At 44.7% G+C, this 20,395-nt stretch overlaps 1 protein-coding gene across 8 annotated transcripts in view; it reads right to left on the reverse strand.

Annotated features, from left to right (window-relative positions):
• Window positions 1–20,395, reverse strand: part of LOC112218425 (chromodomain-helicase-DNA-binding protein 5) — a 50,682-nt gene continuing 30,287 nt past the window's right edge. For 3 of the 8 annotated variants that reach the window (XM_024379238.2, XM_024379205.2, XM_024379245.2), the window contains 29 exons: window positions 15,716–15,927; window positions 15,357–15,488; window positions 14,952–15,066; window positions 14,668–14,859; window positions 14,150–14,350; window positions 13,894–14,031; window positions 13,528–13,649; window positions 13,103–13,276; window positions 12,844–12,985; window positions 12,401–12,650; window positions 12,164–12,288; window positions 11,696–11,963; window positions 11,349–11,521; window positions 10,938–11,112; window positions 10,270–10,356; window positions 10,036–10,124; window positions 9,818–9,951; window positions 9,539–9,683; window positions 9,142–9,307; window positions 8,630–8,709; window positions 8,163–8,382; window positions 7,930–8,019; window positions 7,625–7,786; window positions 7,274–7,382; window positions 6,992–7,124; window positions 2,910–3,171; window positions 2,658–2,821; window positions 2,329–2,455; window positions 1–2,046 (listed from right to left, as the gene is read on the reverse strand). In XM_024379238.2, the coding sequence (XP_024235006.2) occupies window positions 2,006–2,046; window positions 2,329–2,455; window positions 2,658–2,821; window positions 2,910–3,171; window positions 6,992–7,124; window positions 7,274–7,382; window positions 7,625–7,786; window positions 7,930–8,019; window positions 8,163–8,382; window positions 8,630–8,709; window positions 9,142–9,307; window positions 9,539–9,683; window positions 9,818–9,951; window positions 10,036–10,124; window positions 10,270–10,356; window positions 10,938–11,112; window positions 11,349–11,521; window positions 11,696–11,963; window positions 12,164–12,288; window positions 12,401–12,650; window positions 12,844–12,985; window positions 13,103–13,276; window positions 13,528–13,649; window positions 13,894–14,031; window positions 14,150–14,350; window positions 14,668–14,859; window positions 14,952–15,066; window positions 15,357–15,488; window positions 15,716–15,927 (4,428 nt within the window). In that variant the 3' untranslated portion in view covers window positions 1–2,005. Of the gene's footprint in view, window positions 2,047–2,321; window positions 2,456–2,657; window positions 2,822–2,909; window positions 3,172–6,991; window positions 7,125–7,273; window positions 7,383–7,624; window positions 7,787–7,929; window positions 8,020–8,162; window positions 8,383–8,629; window positions 8,710–9,141; window positions 9,308–9,538; window positions 9,684–9,817; window positions 9,952–10,035; window positions 10,125–10,269; window positions 10,357–10,937; window positions 11,113–11,348; window positions 11,522–11,695; window positions 11,964–12,163; window positions 12,289–12,400; window positions 12,651–12,843; window positions 12,986–13,102; window positions 13,277–13,527; window positions 13,650–13,893; window positions 14,032–14,149; window positions 14,351–14,667; window positions 14,860–14,951; window positions 15,067–15,356; window positions 15,489–15,715; window positions 15,928–20,395 lie in introns of all 8 variants that reach the window. The other 5 variants (XM_024379214.2, XM_042296067.1, XM_024379229.2 and 2 more) reach the window with 5 other exon arrangements.

Consider the following 20,395-nt stretch of genomic DNA (forward strand, 5'->3'; position numbering starts at 1 on the left):
TTCACGTTTTTGACTGCACTGGGGCCTTTAAGGTTTTCAATGAGTAAATGTAACACACACATTCATGAAAAATCTCAACAAATTAAGTCTCATTGAACATATAAAAAGGTAGTTTCACTTTGGACAATCACATTAGCAGACAGATGGAATAAAAAGTATTGTCAAGTGAATCCATGCTGTCGCTCTGATACGGTTTAGTCCTCACAACACGTAATGCAATAAACAGTTCCCTTCCAAGGAACCCGTATAAAACAAAACATCAAAAAACAAGAAAACAAAAACAGCTTTTGATACTTTTACTGTATGGCTATCCAACCTTGGTCCTTGATGGCTATCAAAAACTCTATGAAGATTATAATCTATTGATGATTGAATTAGCTATCTTATTCAACCACTTCCCTCAGTTCTCAATGGAAATAATTCCACTCATTTATAAGATTATCAAGCATACAATCTGGGACATTAGCCATCAGGGCCATGGAGTGAGCAGACCTCTTTAAGTGGCACTAAAGCAGTACATTCTGAAATAACACTTTACCTTAAAAAGAAGCACACACAATAACGCACATTTCATGGAAAGCATGAAACCTAGGCCAAAAGGTGACGTAGTGTCATAAGCACTTTTTAGTTTTTAATTTCTCACAATGGAAGAGGGAGGGAAGGAGGCGCTTTGGGGAACTATAACACAATAACTTGTATGTGTTAAAGGCAACAGAATTCCTCCCATCCAGCACCATGTCCAGTACACAGTTAGCTTGACATCCCAACCATATGACAGACAGGAGGAAATTCTGTTTATAACACACACTAGTCATGGCCCCGGAGGTTGGCCAATAATCACATTCAAATATTAAAGAAATACATGTACATTTGCAGAAATAGGCTAGTAACTTCTATGTGATCTTCACTTTTTGCACTAATCCAGCCTGTTACAGTTTTATGCATGTATGCGTCAAATTCACAATGACAATGCAAGGCAAAATAAACAGCAGTCTCTTGAACTATGTACATTACAAGGGAGAACCCCTTAGTATATTAATAGCTAATGCAGCTCTGTAACTAGGATCCCTTTCTCCAGAGGCGGGAGATGGCAGTCTTTAGGGGTTGAGGCATAGTATAGCTGTACTTCCTTAAAGTCACGCTTATTCTTACAAGTTCCAACTCAAGGCTCTGCCATAAAACTATAAAAACAAACACGTAGTAAACATAATGAGAGAATTGGCTGCCGTATCAGCACCCACTTATGATCTCTATAATTCTAGGGTGGGAGCCTTATGCCTTCATAGTTCTATTTTCCTTCTATGTGTACGTAGCTAAAGCACACTGCTCCAGCAGAGGTCGGTCCCAATGCACAAAGAATAGGCAAAAGATGAACGCAGAAGGAAAAGACCCAGAATGAAGGAGCAGAGCCAGGCCTAAAGTCAATGAATAGACACAGATGATTCTCATTACAGCAGCTCCGGAGCATTGGCACCTCCACCGGCTCATCCACCATGTGTACTTTCATTTTTTGCAGCTCTTCCTGTAGCCAATACTTTCCCCTTCAGACAGGGCGGTTCCAGTCATTCTATAAGATCACTTCCCTTCCACGTGTCAGTTAGCAGAAGCCGGGCGTCTGAGGTCGTTTGACTCTCACATCCTAATAGACAGTTCCTCTGCTTGACTCACCAACCTAAGTCATAAAAGCAAATAGCTACTGCATGAAGTATGTTGAAGAATCCTCGAAAGATAGAAGTGCAATTCATACGATAGATAAATACATCTGTGTATTATTCCTAGGTTTATCCTCTGATCCATAGACAGAGAGCTTCTTACAGGAGGGGAGGATGAGGAGGGGGGGGGGCGAAGATTCTGTAATCATTTATATAATAGTTGACATCCCTGGGCTTGGCTGACTCCAGATCAATTTTGGGATAGCTGATCTAATCTTCAATACAGATGACATCACTGGGCTTGCCTGACTTGAGATCAGGGGTGGTGACGTCCCTCAGCGGGTCGCAGGACTTCATGTCCAGGTGGCTGGACGGGGGTGGGGGCCGTTGGACACTAGAAGAGGGGGCCCCGGGGGGGAATAATTTGGGGGAGGGGGTGAAGGGATATCAAACAGGGATACCAAAGAAAGGGTGCTCAGAAAAATAAATGACCCACATAAAACATTTTAAGCTTTTCATTCCCTAACATATTATTAGAAAGGGACACAGAGCAGCATTTCATCTTACAGTGCTCCATCTTTTTCAGTTATCTTGCTGTTTCTGTCCTCGGCTGTTCAGATAAGGAACATCTCATCTTACAGTTAGACCTACAGTCGTGCAGAGACAGGCCTCTTACCACTGACGTAGGGTCCCAGGGGCATCTGGCTGTAGTTGACCATGGCTCCTCCCGCAGGCCCCCGGAAGCTGCCCCCAAAACCAGTGCTGTACATCTGGGAACAGGCAAATGAGCTCTGGCCGAACGGCTGGAGGTAGAGTACAGAACACAATTTACACATCTTGTCAATGACGATATCAACCAAAATGACTTACCAAACCAAAGCACCCCAACTAAACCAAGCCAAACCTACAGTACCCTGAGCCTAACCTTGCTCCAACCAAACTAAACCTAATTGTACCAATCCTAACCCACCTATCACCATAACCGAGCACATGCCTGTACAGTACCTGTTGGGGCGGAGGTTCGTTGCCGCGGCTGGTGAGGCGGCTGAGGATGCTCCTCTCAGACATCTGCAGACGGGCAGACACCGGGGGGATCCGGGACAACATGTTGGGAAGCCGCGTCACATCTGCCTTCATATCACTCAGCAGCTCCTCCAGCTGGTTCAGTACTGGAACACACAGACACCGTCAATGACAAGAATGCACTAATGTATCCAATCTTATCTACAGTTGATGCAATACTTAATTTTTATTCACCCAGATCTTGAGTTTGTAGACAGTGTTTTAGTCCTGCTGCTGTGTACACACTGGGAGATGACAGACCTTTGTGCAGCACAGCGTTGGCTGGCTTGTTCCCGGCCAGAGACTCCTTGGACAGGTGCTGGTGGGACTCAGCCAGACACTCCACCTCAGCAAAGCGGGTATTCAGGGCCATAGCCGGGTGGTTGGGGTCCTGGGTCATATTCAGGTATGCTGCCCTTCTTAACTGCTCCTCTATCACCAGAGCCTGCTCCAACAGCTAAAAGAGAGAGAGACTTTTGACATTGTCTTTCTTTAATAATACATCCTCATTTAATTTTATTAAAGGCTTTATTCCCCCCCCCCAAACGCCACCAGGCTCAGAGTGTTAAAATCTAACAAGGCCTCCAGTTCTTTAAAAAAATATATTTTGCAAATTTCATTTAACTAGGCAAGTCAGTTAAGAACAAATTCTTATTTACAATGGCGGCCTAGGAACAGTGGGTTAACTGCCTTGTTCAGGGGTAGAACAACAGATTCTTACCTTGTCAGCTCTGGGATTCGATCTAGCAACCCTTCGGTTACTGGCCCAACGCTCTAACCACTAGACTGCCGCCCAAGTTCACACAAGTCCCCTTTTTTGGGATAGAGTCAGAACAGCCCGACAGCAGCTTATTGGCAACTCTCCTACTTCGATGCACTCATGCAACACGCAAAATAAGTCCAGTCCAATTATTCCCCTGAATTTTTTATAAAACTGTACTGGGAGTCCATCGACCCCCAGTGCACGGCCGGGGGACATTTGGGTTATGGCCTCTGCCAGTTCATGGGAATGTCCATTTCATACCTATGTGCCAGAGAGCGCTTAGGGATTTCTGCAAACAAAACCTCAGCACACATAGGATCACACAGTTCTGCCATAAACAACTCCACGGTTTTATACTAAGGTCCCTATATAAACTGCCCAAGTCCCTACGTAATTCAGCTAAATTAGCCTGAAAGCCTACATTGCCTTGCCCCGCCAGCTCTACCTCCACTTCACTGATCCTATGCTCAAGTTCCCCCTAGCCTCTGAGGATGAGAGAGCTTTATACTGTTGACAGAAAAGCCGAATTTGGACTTTTCCAATATCCCACCATTGACTCAGAGACTTATACTCCTCTCTTCGATGCCCCCATCTTTCTCAAAAAGTCTAGAAGCCTGAGCAAAAAGTGTAAGAACTTTACATTAAACTTCTAATAGGATCCCTGCCGATGCCCTGGTGAAACAGACAGCCGAGACATGGTTATGTGATGATCTGAAAAACCTACCGGGAGAATGGTAGCGCCCAGCAGCCTATTACTCTGATTCCTAGACATGTAAAACCGATCGAGTCGGGCTGCACTCAGCCTAGTCCCAAAGACATTCACCCATGTATACTATCTTGTGTTGGGATATCTAGTTCTCCAAACATCCACTATGTCAAACTGATTAATGATGTCCATTAACACCCCCACTGAGCCTGAATGAGGCTCCTCCCCATTTCAGTCTTTTGTATAATCCATCGTACAGTTCCAGTCCCCGCCAACCACCAGCGTCTCCTCAGGCACTACCTGTGAGAGTTCCTGTCTAAGACACTCAAACAGACGCCCCCTCTCTCTCTCCCTGTGTTTGGCGCATACACATTTATAAGGACACATTTTTTAGATTTTACTACAAGTAGTCTACTCCTACACACGTCCTTTGAGGAGCATATTTTTACGGCCAGGCACGGTGCAACGACTGCCACCCCTGCACTAACATTTGTTCCATGGCTCAGCACACTTGCCCCTTTCCACCAGAGCCCCAATCGACTTCATTCACCACATCACTATGCATCTCCTGCAGAAACAACACCTGTACTTTTTTTTGTATTTCATATTCACCCCAACAGACTCCTTTCCCGCATCTCTGGCACCATTTATATTAAGCAAGCCTACCCAAAGAGTCTCCATAAGAAGTGGGAGAAAAACCAGCAAAGAATAAGACCAATAGCAAAGCTCAAATAGCTCCAGTGCCAGAAAAAAATTATGAATCTAAACAGTGTCTGAAGGTAGACCCTTACGCACGGTTGTGACCTACTTCCTCAACCTTAACGTTTCCGGGTGAGAGGACACAATGCCCCTCATTTTTCATAGCGTGTTGTACTGATCTTACAAACCTTCCCAGACAGCAAAAAAAAAGCTTCAAGATGAACCTTTTTCCCTTTAGTCTCATTCAGGAACCTTGACAGTTCCCTCACCGTGTACTTTGACCCTTTGCCTCTCAGCTCTGGACCCATTGAGGAGTCTGAAAAAAAGCATCCTCATCGTCCTCCTCCTCAGACTCACCATCCTCATCTCTATCTCCCATCCTGACCACCTGCCCTTTCTCTCTAGCTGCCCCCTTCCAAAGGCGCAAAGGTTCCTTTGCGCCTTTGACCACACCAGCCTCCCCTCCCACCTCCTGTCTTCTCCCCCCTTTTTCCTTTTCCGCTTGACACCGTCCTCCACACACCCCTCCAGTCGCTTCCCCTTCCCCACTATACTCTCCTCATCCACTAGCATAACCTGACTAGACCCAGCCTCATCTACACCACCATCCATGTCATGACTAGACCCAGCCTCATCCACACCACCATCTATAGCATGACTAGGCCCAGTCTCATCTACACCAATATCTATAGCATGACTAGGCCCAGCCTCATCCACACCACCATCTATAGCATGACTAGGCCCAGTCTCATCTACACCACTATCTATAGCATGACTAGGCCCAGCCTCATCTACACCAATATCTACAGCATGACTAGGCCCAGCCTCATCTACACCAATATCTATAGCATGACTAGGCCCAGCCTCATCTACACCAATATCTATAGCATGACTAGGCCCAGCCTCATCCACACCACCATCTATAGCATGACTAGGCCCAGCCTCATCTACACCCATATCTATAGCATGACTAGGCCCAGCCTCATCCACACCACCATCTATAGCATGACTAAGCCCAGCCTCATCTACACCAGTATCTATAGCATGACAAGGCCCAGCCTCATCTACACCAATATCTATAGCATGACTAGGCCCAGCCTCATCTACACCAATATCTATAGCATGACTAGGCACAGCCTCAACTATACCACCATCTATAGCATGACTAGGCCCAGTCTCATCTACACCAATATCTATAGCATGACTAGGCCCAGCCTCATCCACACCACCATCTATAGCATGACTAGGCCCAGTCTCATCTACACCACCATCTATAGCATGACTAGGCCCAGCCTCATCTACACCAATATCTACAGCATGACTAGGCCCAGCCTCATCTACACCAATATCTATAGCATGACTCGGCCCAGCCTCATCTACACCAATATATATAGCATGACTAGGCCCAGCCTCATCTACACCACCATCTATAGCATGACTAGGCCCAGCCTCATCTACACCACCATCTATAGCATGACTAGGCCCAGCCTCATCCACACCACCATCTATAGCATGACTAGGCCCAGCCTCATCTACACCAATATCTACAGCATGACTAGGCCCAGCCTCATCTACACCAATATCTATAGCATGACTAGGCCCAGCCTCATCTACACCAATATCTATAGCATGACTAGGCCCAGCCTCATCCACACCACCATCTATAGCATGACTAGGCCCAGTCTCATCTACACCACCATCTATAGCATGACTAGGCCCAGCCTCATCTACACCACCATCTATAGCATGACTAGGCCCAGCCACTGAGGCCTGCGATTCCATGGCCCCCTAAAACGCTGTTCTCTTCCTCCCTAACTTTAAAAAACAAACAGTGGATACCACTAAACTAATAGTGCTTTAATCCTCCACCATAGGAAAAAAAATGAAAGAAAAGACCAAGGAAAGAATCAAGAAAATATGTATGGACAGAGCCCTCCACACGGCCTCTCAACTACAAAATGCTCCCAGCATGCACACACAGAGACAGAGACAGAGAGACAGAATGACAGAGAGAGAGAAAGAGAGAGAGAGAGATATTGAATGATGTTTTGCCCACTATTCAGATTCAGGATGTTCACGAATGTGTTATGACAGCAAGAAGCGTCTCACCTTAAAGCGGCGAGCCAGGAACTTGTTCTTCATCTCCAGGTAGTTCCCCTTGTGCATCTCAGTCTTGAAGGGCTCATTGAGGATGGCATAACGTGGGTCGTTCTGAATGTCCTGCCAGCGGGCATAGCCATGTCTGAGGTTCCCCCATCAGTGAAAACAAACATTATAAAATAACTTTACATCACAAATAGCTTTAAGACATCAGCTCCTCTGAGACCAGACAAGTGAATTACTGTGCACTGTGCATTCTGACCAGCTCTGTAAGATGCAGAGGAAGGATACGTTACGATGCCAGCCAGCAACCAGTAGTCGTGGCGACGGTGCCAGATGTCATACATCTTCCCAGAGGACACAGCGGCCCGCTCCTCGTTTTGCCACAGGGTGTGTAGCTCTGACAGAGATTAACAAACATTAGACCTGCCAAACATGTAGTGTTCCTTCCTATACCTTAGCTGTCCTGTATGGCTCAATTGGTAGAGCATGGTGCTTGTAACACCAGGATTGTAGGTTTGATTCCTGCTGGGGCCACCCATACAAAAAATACATGCACGAATAAGTGCTTTGGATACAAGAGTCTGCTAAATGGCATATATTAAATTTTTATACTACCTGTATCTCCTGCTCATCCCTCACCTGTGAAGCCTCCGTCGGCGATGTTGAACATGAACCTCATTTTGAAGCCGTTCTTCTCCACCTCCCTCCTGATGTCCTCCGTCTCCTCCTGTGCTTCTTTCTCACCATTAAGCCTGCCCTCGGGCACTGGCATGTCCTCGCTCTTGGGCTCGTCTGAAAAAACTAAGTAAATGGATTGACAAGATTCCATTTTGAGTTCCACCCTCAGGAAAAAGTGTTACCTCACTAATATACAGTAATGTGTCTTTCACTCTTGCCACTCAAAGAGTGAGAAGGTTTTCAGGTTTTTCTTGTTCTGCATTTACCTGGCTTCAGTTCCTTTTCCTCAGTTTTGGCTGGGGCAGGATCACTGTCTCCTTTCTCTAAAGACTTCTCTGTCTCTCTACAAGGCTCCGCTAGGGGGTCATAGACAGACACATGGCCAAATCAAAACAGAGAAATGTCACAACTGACTTTTAGGAGGTGGGACAAACCAAAGCCAATACATTAACCATTTACATCTCATTGGATCATAATAACCATGTAATGCACCACTCACCTTTTGGTGAGCTTTGATTGGACGACAGCTCTGTCTGTTTGGATGGAGGCTCTTTAGGATTGGTGAATGGCTCTGGAAGTGTGGAGGGTGTGTCTGTCCTTTCACTACTCTCCTCTGAGGAGACTGGTTTGTCCTCTGTGCTGCACTTCACTATCTCATCCCTGTCAGCAGCCTTGTCTGTCTTCCCTACCTGGGAAGATGACTCTGTACTTAGATTAGTCTGGAGAGACAACCATCACAGACGGAGAGGAAGAGACAGATGGGGGAGAGAGAGAGAGCGAGAGAGAGAGAGACAGAGAGTCAGTTTACATTAAAAGGTGATAGTTAGAAGGTGGCATATGTTTTGAATTATAAGAACGATTAAATTAGATGTAGGGGAAAAGAACAGTATGAAGACAGTAAAAGATAGAGGGATAAGAGACAGGGCAATTAAGGAACATTTCAGAAGAAGAGGAGTGAACTCTGACCTCCAGTTCTGGTAGCTTCTTGTACTCTAATTCTGTGGTCTCCTTGTCTTCAGTAGGCCCTGAGGTTGAGTCCATCTTCTCTGTAAAAACAGCAAATCAATCACCAACATTGTCTCTCATTTCCTGTTTAATAAATCTAATGAACTAACATAAGTGAAACACACACACAAACAAACACACTACACACTGGAAGAAGCTACAAATGGACATGAAAATGCAGGAGCTGGTCTTCTTGAATGAGTTCAAAGTTAGGCTCAAATCTCTGGTGGACAATAAAGTGAGGGGCTGAATGTTTTGACCCTTAGATGCACCACACCTTCCCAAATATTTCTTGCCTGCTCAATGTGTAAATGTATGTTTTTAAACTGTGGTGCTTTGTGTTTTATGTTGTAATTATGTCTGAAACTGTGTGCTGCTATTTTGGCCAGGTCTCTCTTGGAAAATAGTTTTTAAATTTTTTATCTCAATGAGACTAACCCGGCAAAAAACTAAAAAACAAATGTGACTCTGACCTGGTGGGACAGGAGTGCCAGGAGGCTGGGGTGTGGCTGCAGGGCTGGCAGGGACAGGGGTGTTGGGGTCAGAGGACAGACTCTCAGTCAGTTTCTTCAACTCTAGTCCAAGTGGGATCAGGTCTGGAGTGCTGTACTTTCCATTGACATGCTCAAACTCCTGGACCTGGATACAGACACAACAGTGAGTTAACAATCTATGAGAGGACACTGTGTTTCTCCACCATTCTAGACGTTGTATTGAAGGCATGCTATCTAAAACCAAATGCTAAAGCAGGGAACCAGCCTTACTAAATCTAAACATTGCTCATCCCAGTTAGGAGGGGAACTAGTTGTTTTCTGCTGGGTTTAATTTATGTGATTGGTTGGTTAATTTTAATGATTGGTTGATGCGTACCTTTTTCCTGACCAGAGACATAACTCCGATCCTGGTGAGGACATGTTGGCGGGACAGCCCCTCTCGTGGGACACCGTCTGCAAAGGTCTCCGCTCCGTCTGCCCCCGGCTCACAAAGATGTCTCATGAACAGGGACACATAGGCCCTAGAGAGACAGGGAGACATCATACACAGACGGGTATGCATTTGAATGGGACGTAATGGTGAACAGTAGAGACTGTTGAGATGCCATTGAATCCCAGTTAAAATACTCCTGAATACAAGATGAGCTTAAAATACCTGAACTCTTTCTCACTCTTCCCTCTCAGGTCTCTGACCAGCCAGTGAGAGTTGAAGGCGTCCTGAGGAGGCATGCCCCAGCGCATGATAGCATTGAGGAAGGCCTTCCGCTGACGGGTGTTGAACCCCAGCACCTGGCACAGGGCATTATACCCACTAGTCAAATCAACACGCACACACGTTGTCTACTAAAAAAACCAGAGTGCTTCCTTCCTTACCTCGATGTTGCCCCCTACGCGTGCCAGCAGGGGTGGCAGAGGTTTGTCCCTGTCACTCTTCAGCTGTCTGCGAGAGTGCCTGCGCCCACCTACAGAGAAACACCCCCACCATCAGACAGGTGCCTCAGTAACATCTTACCAATGATAGGTTCCAGGCCCATCTACACAGAGCAGAGCTGGCACTGAGCGAGTTATCTATAACGTAGTGATTACGCAGGTCTCATTGACACCCACCTTCCGGCCTCTCCTCGAAATCTTCGTCCTCGTCCTCGGACCCCACGGAGTACTCGGAATGATTGTCTGAAAGATCATCCTGCCACTCTGAGCCACAGATCAGATCAGAGAGAAACAGCACAGTGCATTCACTTCTGCAGGGGCCCACTAGGGGGGCTGGCACTGCAGACCACTACAGTGGGCATGCACACTACTCCACTAGGGGGCAGGCATCCTCTACTGACTACTACTGACTAGCAGCAGAGCCTCTGTCTGCTCGGTCCTCCCAGCCACTACACTGGTGGACTGTGCACTTTATCAACACTTCGTCTCTGAGTGTGCTTTTGCTTTAGATGGGTTTTAAAACAGTTCCCCTTCAGTCTCAAATACCTATTGTTGAACTATGGGGGGTCGTGTTAAAGAGCACCTCAACACAACTTACATACTGTAAAGCTAAAGCAATATAAAGCAATACACCTTCTAAATGTGTCACTATTTTCAAGCAAGCTGCTATAGTTATACACACATAACCAAAAAGAAGTATAGTGTGCCACTCGTGTTACCAGAGGTATATCTAGAGGGATGCTTAGTTCACTAAACTTTTCCCTAGGAGGGGGAATAATCATATAGTTCCTGTAAAAGCAGAAGAGAAATGCAGGCCAGAGTGTACAGTACAGTATGGGGCAAACCTTGGTCCTCCTGAGACGTGTCGTTGTAGTTGACCTGCTTGCGGATGCGTTTGCCTTTGCCCAGGTTACGGGCCAGGTCCTCCTGCTGCTGCTCATAGTGGTGCCTCAGCAGCTTCTCCCAGTAGTCTGGATCCACATTCTCCTCCTGCTTAATGATCTCCCGCTGGGGCTCCTCCTGAACACAAGCACACCCACAGACACACACAGGAACACACACACAGTGAGAATACTGAACAAGGAAACAAGGATACTACTGGGTAAACAAAGTGGTTACCTTAGCTACTACTGATTAAAGTGGGAATACAATGAAGAGAGACAACTGAATACACATACACACACTGTGAGAATACATAAGAGAGACACTCCTAGACATAGACACCTCCAATGCTCACTGAGTGTGTGTGTCCTTACCTCCGCGTCCTCGTCTTTGACCACATACTGGGCCACCTTGAAGGAGCTGAGGTATTCGTTCATGTTCTGGATCTCAGTGTCCTCCGTGGCATTCTGGCTACGGTCCAGCAGCTTGGAGATGGCATTGTCATCATAGTGAATGACACTGCCCTCATCTCCATCCTTTATGTCCCCTGGAGTAAACACACGATTCACAATATACTGTGTCAGAGGAACACAGACTTACATCTTGTTCAAATCAGTTAAAAACTACAATATGTTCCTGGCAAAACAGGTTTGACTTTTTCATACAGAAATTAATTATTATTGTGACACATTGTAGTCAGTATGCACATCATTAGTCTTACACAGTTTCTGGTGGGAACCCATGGCCCGAGCGGCCGCCTCCATCTCATCCTTGAAGAGCTCCTCAGTGCCAAACTTGAGGATGTCGTCCAGCTCCTGTTTGGACATGGAGCCGGTTTTGGAGCCCAGGCCGGGCCTCACCACAAGGTGGGTCAACATCATCTTCCTCTTGGCCACCTGGGTGATACGCTCCTCCACGCTGGCCCGTGTCACAAAACGATAGATCATCACCTTCTTGTTCTGACCTATACGGTGGGCCCTGCTGAATGCCTGCAGCAGAGAGATGGATGGAGGGAGGGAGGGAGAGAGTGAGAGAGGAGCAGAGACAGAGACAGATACAGAAACAGAACAGGGTGTCAAGGAGGAAGAGAAATGGAAAGAGACTATTCACAACTCTGTGAGGGTTCTAATGCATACAGACAACAGTTTATTATGTAGCCTGTCTTAGTGTGTACCAAGTCTCACAGTACCTGGATATCGTTGTGAGGGTTCCAGTCTGAGTCGTAGATGATGACGGTGTCTGCCGTGGCTAGGTTGATGCCCAGGCCTCCAGCTCGGGTGGAGAGCAGGAAGCAGAACTGCTGTGCGCCCGGTGCTGCAGTAGAAATTAAGTCACACAGTCATGGAGTGTGTACGCAAGTGTGTGAGTATAAGTGCTGTCTGTGCTGCTCCCTGCTGGCCAAAGACAGAACAGCAGCGTAACTCACCATTGAAGCGGTCGATAGCCTCCTGTCGTAGCCCCCCTGTGATGCCTCCATCGATGCGTTCATATTTGTAGCCCTCGTATTCCAGAAAGTCCTCAAGCAGATCCAGCATCTTAGTCATCTGCGAGAAGATGAGAACTCTGTGTCCTTCATCTTTGAGTTTCCTCAGCATCTTCTGGAGCAGGGTGAGTTTGCCTGAGGACTTGACCAGCTGGTTCCCATCATAAGAGCCATTGGGTAACACTGGCGCCTCCTGCATTTACACAAAGAGCAAATAACCCAATGAGAAAGCACAGCACCTCACACACAGACAGTCAACTCTTACTGATAAACACAAATACCTGCATGTTGGCAACCTATAAACTTCTACAATACATAACTTCCCTTTGCCCTCTCTCCTCCTCATCACTCCCTCTCCCCACCCCCATCTCTCCACCCTCCCTCACCATGGCTGCCACTGGGAACAGGTAGGGGTGGTTGCAACACTTCTTCAGGTCCATCATGATGTTGAGAAGGGACACCTGGTTGCCCCCGCTCTTGGAGTTGAGCGCCTCAAAGTTCCGCGTCAGGATGAACTTGTAGTACTTCCTGTTAGTCAGAGGTCAATGGTGAGAGGTGGGATTAAGCCTGGGGGTACAACTCAGAAGAGGTTTTATACAACAATGGGAGGTCCAATAGAAAAGTACTAGAAGAGGACTAACTAACTTCTGCATGGGGCTGAGCTCCACTCGTACAATGAGCTCTGTCTTGGAAGGCATGTTCTTGAAGACATCAGCCTTCAGTCTCCTGAGCATGTGTGGGCCCAGCAGGTCATGCAGCTTCTTGATCTGGTCCTCCTTGGAGATGTCTGCAAACTCTTCCAGAAAGCCCTCCAGGTTACTGCAGAAAGAGAGAGCACAGACACAGCAAAACAGTTTATAGAGACCTTTTAAAGACGGTACAGTCAATGTTAAAATGAGCAATGGAAGCCTTGGCTTCAGGCAGTACTGTAAGGAGGACCCTGTGGTCACCATTGCATCTCCCTAAGCAGTAGCTCTTTACACTCTGCTACAGCAGCAGATAGCAGGCCCCATAGGCAGACTGCCAGGCTAATGGAGGGGCCCCAGTGGGGGGTACAGTACAGCTCTTACTTAAATCTCTCTGGGGTGAGGAAGTTGAGCAGGTGAAACAGCTCCTCCAGGTTGTTCTGCAGAGGAGTGCCAGTCAGTAGCAGCTTATAGTAGATCTTATAACCGTTGAGGATTCTGAAAAACTAAGGTACAGTGACAGAGACATTAGAGGCTCAACCAAGCCACAAATAGAGTTGAGTAATAATTATATACGAGGTTGATGAAGTTGAAAGGGAGGAGATGGATAATATATTGATAATAGATTGTAAAGAAAGCAGAATTTCGATCATAAGAAACGGACTATTAGACAATTTACCAGTGACAAATACAATAATGACCAATTACATCAATTTGTTGAACGCATTGGTTTAAGTTGAGGTGGATTACCTTTGACTGGTTGTTCTTCAGTCTGTGGGCCTCGTCCACCACTAGACAGGCCCAGTTAATGGAGCCCAGAATGGTCTGATCAATGGTAATCAGCTCATATGATGTCAACAACACATGGAACTTGATGGCACTGTCTTTCTGTCAAGACCAAAACAGAGACTCTAGATATGACAACCACTCTCCTTTCAATGTAAATTACACGCTTGTCGATGTTCACTGAGATTTAATACATTGTAACTGTAGTTCATGGGGATACCTTCATACGGAAGACCTTGCGGCCTGTCTTGACTGTACTGTCCTCAAAAGTGAACTCGTTCTCCCTGATGACCGCTCGGCTATCTTTGTCCCCAGTGTAAGTGACCACGTAGAAGTCTGGGGCCCACATCTCAAACTCCCTCTCCCAGTTGATGATGGTGGACAGGGGGGCACTGACCAGGTATGGCCCTTTGGAGTGACCCTGAAGGGGGGCATGTTTCAGTCATGACTAAAGATACTATTTGACAATATATGCAACATAAATTGTATTACTTTAATCAGCACTGATTCTATTGTGTTGTATTTACCCAAAGGAGAAGTTTTCGTTTATACAACCAAAATGTCTATTTTTGATGAAAATGGTATGTTATAGAAAAAGGTGTCTGGACCTTCTATAAAATGTTATTTACATCAAAAATAGACATTTGGTTGTAAAAAATAAAACTTTAATAACGTCATAGAACATTAATACCAAACAAATAGACCCCTGTTCTGTATGAGCCTGTCCTCCTCACCCACCTCCTTGTAGAGTGAGTAGAGGAAGACGATGGTCTGGACAGTCTTGCCCAGGCCCATCTCGTCTGCCAGGATAGTGTCTGTGCCCTGTGCCCAGGAGAACCGTAACCAGTTCAGACCCTCCAGCTGGTACGGATGCAGGGTGCCCCCAGTGGCATTGATGTACCAGGGTTGATGTTCAAACTTGATGGTAGGCTAGTGACAGAGAGAATAACCAGAGGTATATCAGTTGATTGTTAAGCTAATAGGACTGTATGTTTTAGTCCCTAGTAATGATGCCCACTCACATCTATAATTGGGGCATCGGGGGGGATTTCTCTCTCCCTCCTCTTCTCCTCCTCTTTACCCTTATTTCCCTTTCTCACCACTAAGGGGCGCTGGTCATCACCAATCATCTGCTCCCTGTCAAATCACAGTAGATATTAACAAATAGTCAACTCAGGATGTGAAATCATGTGAAACAAATATGCTTGTGTGTATACTAGAGAGAGCGAGAGAGACACAGAGAGGGAGAGCGAGACAGAGACACAGAGAGAGGGATAGAGAGACAGAGGGAAAAAGAGAGATCGAGACAGACACAGAGGGAAAGAGAGAGACAGAGAGAGAGAGGGAGAGCGAGACACAGAGGGAAAGAAAGAGAGAGACAGAGAGAGAGACAGAGAGATAAAACAAAGTGTGAGATCTGAGCTGACCTGTGGTCCCAGTAGGAGTGTTTGCTGTGGTGATACTCAGGGACATCAAAGTCATCCACCTCCCAGGTGCACTGGTCATAGGGCAGGTCTCTCCACTTGATCATGTAGTGCACATCTCCATCCTTATCATAACTGCAGGGACCGCAAGGAACAATGACAGTCAAAACTCTGTGAGCTTTTGGATTGAACCTCAGAATACAAAGACAATTACTTGTACACATTTCAAACCTGGGGCAACAATGTTTTATGATGCTGTAGATATGACTGTCTTTACTCCATTGTATATAAAGTGGTGAGTGTGAGTCTGGGTGAGAGAAAGTCCCTATAGGGAGAGGACAGTGTGTGTATGAAGTGAGCACCTGTGGTTGATGATCCTGTGGATGACCATCCACTCTGGCTTGATGCCGTAGCGGTAGAATCTCTCCTCCATGGCAGCATACTGCAGGTCTTTACTCTTCCTCTTCTCGTTGTTCAGTTCCTCCTCCCCAGAGCCGTAGTCGTACGGAGGGGGCTCGTCCATGTCGTTCTTCCGCTGGTAGTTACGGTACATCACCGCATGGTACAGCTCTAACTGCACACACCAGAGACAAGGGCATGGCTTAACCAACAATGCTGCGGAAAAAGTATGACATGAAGTTGCCTTACATATTCTTGTCATATTTGTGACAATGTGCTGTGACGTGTTGTCTTGTAAGCAGGCAAGTCCACAAACAGCGGTGTTTGTGTTTGTGCTTCCCCTTTGACCTCTCACTGGCCAAGTGCCCTTTTGGGTGGTGGTATAATTATAAAAACATTTGTATACTGTTTTTGTTGCTGTTGTTCTGAACCCACTGCCCACAAGTTCACCCCCCCACCCTTGCCTGTACGGAGATTGCGCACGCCCGGTATCCAAACATGCATGGCTTGAAATGCAGTCACAGGTCGAGTGTGTGTAGCAGGCTACTTAGTGTAAATATCAACAGTACTGCCACAGCAACATAACACTTGATAACACCTGATTTACATCATCGATATTCGGTTTGATTGTCTGATAGCCTACGTGCAGCACTTCATTTATTTCCTGATCAGAAAGACAATAAATAATTCAGAATAGTCTACTACACCATGAGTAGGCCTAAAATTTCAAATCAAATATTATTTGTCACATGCTTTGTATACAACAGGTGTAGACTAACAGTGAAATGCTTACTTATGAGTCCTTCTCCAACAATGCACAGTTAAAGATATTATAATAATGGAAAATAATGAGTAGAAATTAACATGTCTATACAGTATACAGGGAGCAGACAATAACATGTCTATACAGTATACAGGGAGCAGACAATAACATGTCTATACAGTATACAGGGAGCAGACAATAACATGTCTATACAGTATACAGGGAGCAGACAATAACATGTCTATACAGTATACAGGGAGCAGAAAATAACATGTCTATACAGTATACAGGGAGCAGACAATAACATGTCTATACAGTATACAGGGAGCAGACAATAACATGTCTATACAGTATACAGGGAGCAGAAAATAACATGTCTATACAGTATACAGGGAGCAGAAAATAACATGTCTATACAGTATACAGGGAGCAGACAATAACATGTCTATACAGTATACAGGGAGCAGACAATAACATGTCTATACAGTATACTGGGAGTAGACAATAACATGTCTATACAGTATACAGGGAGCAGACAATAACATGTCTATACAGTATACAGGAGCAGACAATAACATGTCTATACAGTATACAGGGAGCAGAAAATAACATGTCTATACAGTATACAGGGAGCAGAAAAAAATAACATGTCTATACAGTATACAGGGAGCAGACAATAACATGTCTATACAGTATACAGGAGCAGACAATAACATGTCTATACAGTATACAGGGAGCAGACAATAACATGTCTATACAGTATACAGGAGCAGACAATAACATGTCTATACAGTATACAGGGAGCAGACAATAACATGTCTATACAGTATACAGGAGCAGACAATAACATGTCTATACAGTATACTGGGAGTAGACAATAACATGTCTATACAGTATACAGGGAGTAGACAATAACATGTCTATACAGTATACAGGGAGCAGACAATAACATGTCTATACAGTATACAGGGAGCAGAAAATAACATGTCTATACAGTATACAGGGAGCAGAAAAGAACATGTCTATACAGTATACAGGGAGCAGAAAATAACATGTCTATACAGTATACTGGGAGTAGACAATAACATGTCTATACAGTATACAGGGAGTAGACAATAACATGTCTATACAGTATACAGGGAGCAGACAATAACATGTCTATACAGTATACAGGGAGCAGACAATAACATGTCTATACAGTATACTGGGAGTAGACAATAACATGTCTATACAGTATACAGGGAGTAGACAATAACATGTCTATACAGTATACAGGGAGCAGACAATAACATGTCTATACAGTATACAGGGAGCAGAAAATAACATGTCTATACAGTATACAGGGAGCAGAAAATAACATGTCTATACAGTATACAGGGAGCAGACAATAACATGTCTATACAGTATACTGGGAGTAGACAATAACATGTCTATACAGTATACAGGGAGTAGACAATAACATGTCTATACAGTATACAGGGAGCAGACAATAACATGTCTATACAGTATACAGGGAGCAGAAAATAACATGTCTATACAGTATACAGGGAGCAGAAAATAACATGTCTATACAGTATACAGGGAGCAGAAAATAACATGTCTATACAGTATACAGGGAGCAGAAAATAACATGTCTATACAGTATACAGGAGCAGACAATAACATGTCTATACAGTATACAGGGAGCAGACAATAACATGTCTATACAGTATACAGGGAGCAGACAATAACATGTCTATACAGTATACAGGGAGCAGACAATAACATGTCTATACAGTATACAGGGAGCAGAAAATAACATGTCTATACAGTATACAGGAGCAGACAATAACATGTCTATACAGTATACAGGGAGCAGACAATAACATGTCTATACAGTATACAGGGAGTAGACAATAACATGTCTATACAGTATACAGGAGCAGACAATAACATGTCTATACAGTATACAGGGAGCAGAAAATAACATGTCTATACAGTATACAGGGAGCAGAAAATAACATGTCTATACAGTATACAGGGAGCAGAAAATAACATGTCTATACAGTATACAGGGAGCAGAAAATAACATGTCTATACAGTATACAGGGAGCAGACAATAACATGTCTATACAGTATACAGGAGCAGACAATAACATGTCTATACAGTATACAGGAGCAGACAATAACATGTCTATACAGTATACAGGGAGCAGACAATAACATGTCTATACAGTATACAGGGAGCAGACAATAACATGTCTATACAGTATACAGGGAGCAGACAATAACATGTCTATACAGTATACAGGGAGCAGACAATAACATGTCTATACAGTATACAGGGAGTAGAAAATAACATGTCTATACAGTATACAGGGAGCAGACAATAACATGTCTATACAGTATACAGGGAGTAGACAATAACATGTCTATACAGTATACAGGGAGTAGAAAATAACATGTCTATACAGTATACAGGGAGTAGAAAATAACATGTCTATACAGTATACAGGGAGCAGACAATAACATGTCTATACAGTATACAGGGAGCAGACAATAACATGTCTATACAGTATACAGGGAGTAGAAAATAACATGTCTATACAGTATACAGGGAGCAGACAATAACATGTCTATACAGTATACAGGGAGTAGACAATAACATGTCTATACAGTATACAGGGAGCAGACAATAACATGTCTATACAGTATACAGGGAGTAGACAATAACATGTCTATACAGTATACAGGGAGCAGACAATAACATGTCTATACAGTATACAGGGAGCAGACAATAACATGGCTATACAGTATACAGGGAGTAGAAAATAACATGTCTATACAGTATACAGGGAGCAGACAATAACATGTCTATACAGTATACAGGGAGCAGACAATAACATGGCTATAGAGAATACAGGGAGCAGACAATAACATGGCTATAGAGAATACAGGGAGCAGACAATAACATGGCTATGGAGAATACATACAGGGAGCAGACAATAACATGGCTATAGAGAATACAGGGAGCAGACAATAACATGGCTATAGAGAATACAGGGAGCAGACAATAACATGGCTATAGAGAATACAGGGAGCAGACAATAACATGGCTATAGAGAATACAGGGAGCAGACAATAACATGGCTATAGAGAATACAGGGAGCAGACAATAACATGGCTATAGAGAATACAGGGAGCAGACAATAACATGGCTATGGAGAATACAGGGAGCAGACAATAACATGGCTATAGAGAATACAGGGAGCAGACAATAACATGGCTATAGAGAATACAGGGAGCAGACAATAACATGGCTATAGAGAATACAGGGAGCAGACAATAACATGGCTATAGAGAATACAGGGAGCAGACAATAACATGGCTATAGAGAATACAGGGAGCAGACAATAACATGGCTATAGAGAATACAGGGAGCAGACAATAACATGGCTATGGAGAATACAGGGAGCAGACAATAACATGGCTATGGAGAATACAGGGAGCAGACAATAACATGGCTATAGAGAATACAGGGAGCAGACAATAACATGGCTATAGAGAATACAGGGAGCAGACAATAACATGGCTATAGAGAATACAGGGAGCAGACAATAACATGGCTATAGAGAATACAGGGAGCAGACAATAACATGGCTAGCCATTTGATTAGCTATTTAGCAGTCTTGTTTAGAAGTCATATGGCTTGGGGGTAGAAGCTGTTCAGGGTCCTATTGGTTCCAGACTTGGTGCATTAGTACTGCTTGCAGTGAGGTAGCAGAGGGAACAATAGCTTAGTTTTTTAAAAGCTTTGGATTGTGTGTAGCGTACAGTGGGGAACGCGCGGCACATCTGTCAGTTAACAGCATGCAGACAAAACAGTCCTTTTGCAATATTT

This window comes from Oncorhynchus tshawytscha, linkage group LG02 (genome assembly GCF_018296145.1).
Source record: "Oncorhynchus tshawytscha isolate Ot180627B linkage group LG02, Otsh_v2.0, whole genome shotgun sequence".
Classification (NCBI taxonomy): Eukaryota; Metazoa; Chordata; class Actinopteri; order Salmoniformes; family Salmonidae; genus Oncorhynchus; species Oncorhynchus tshawytscha.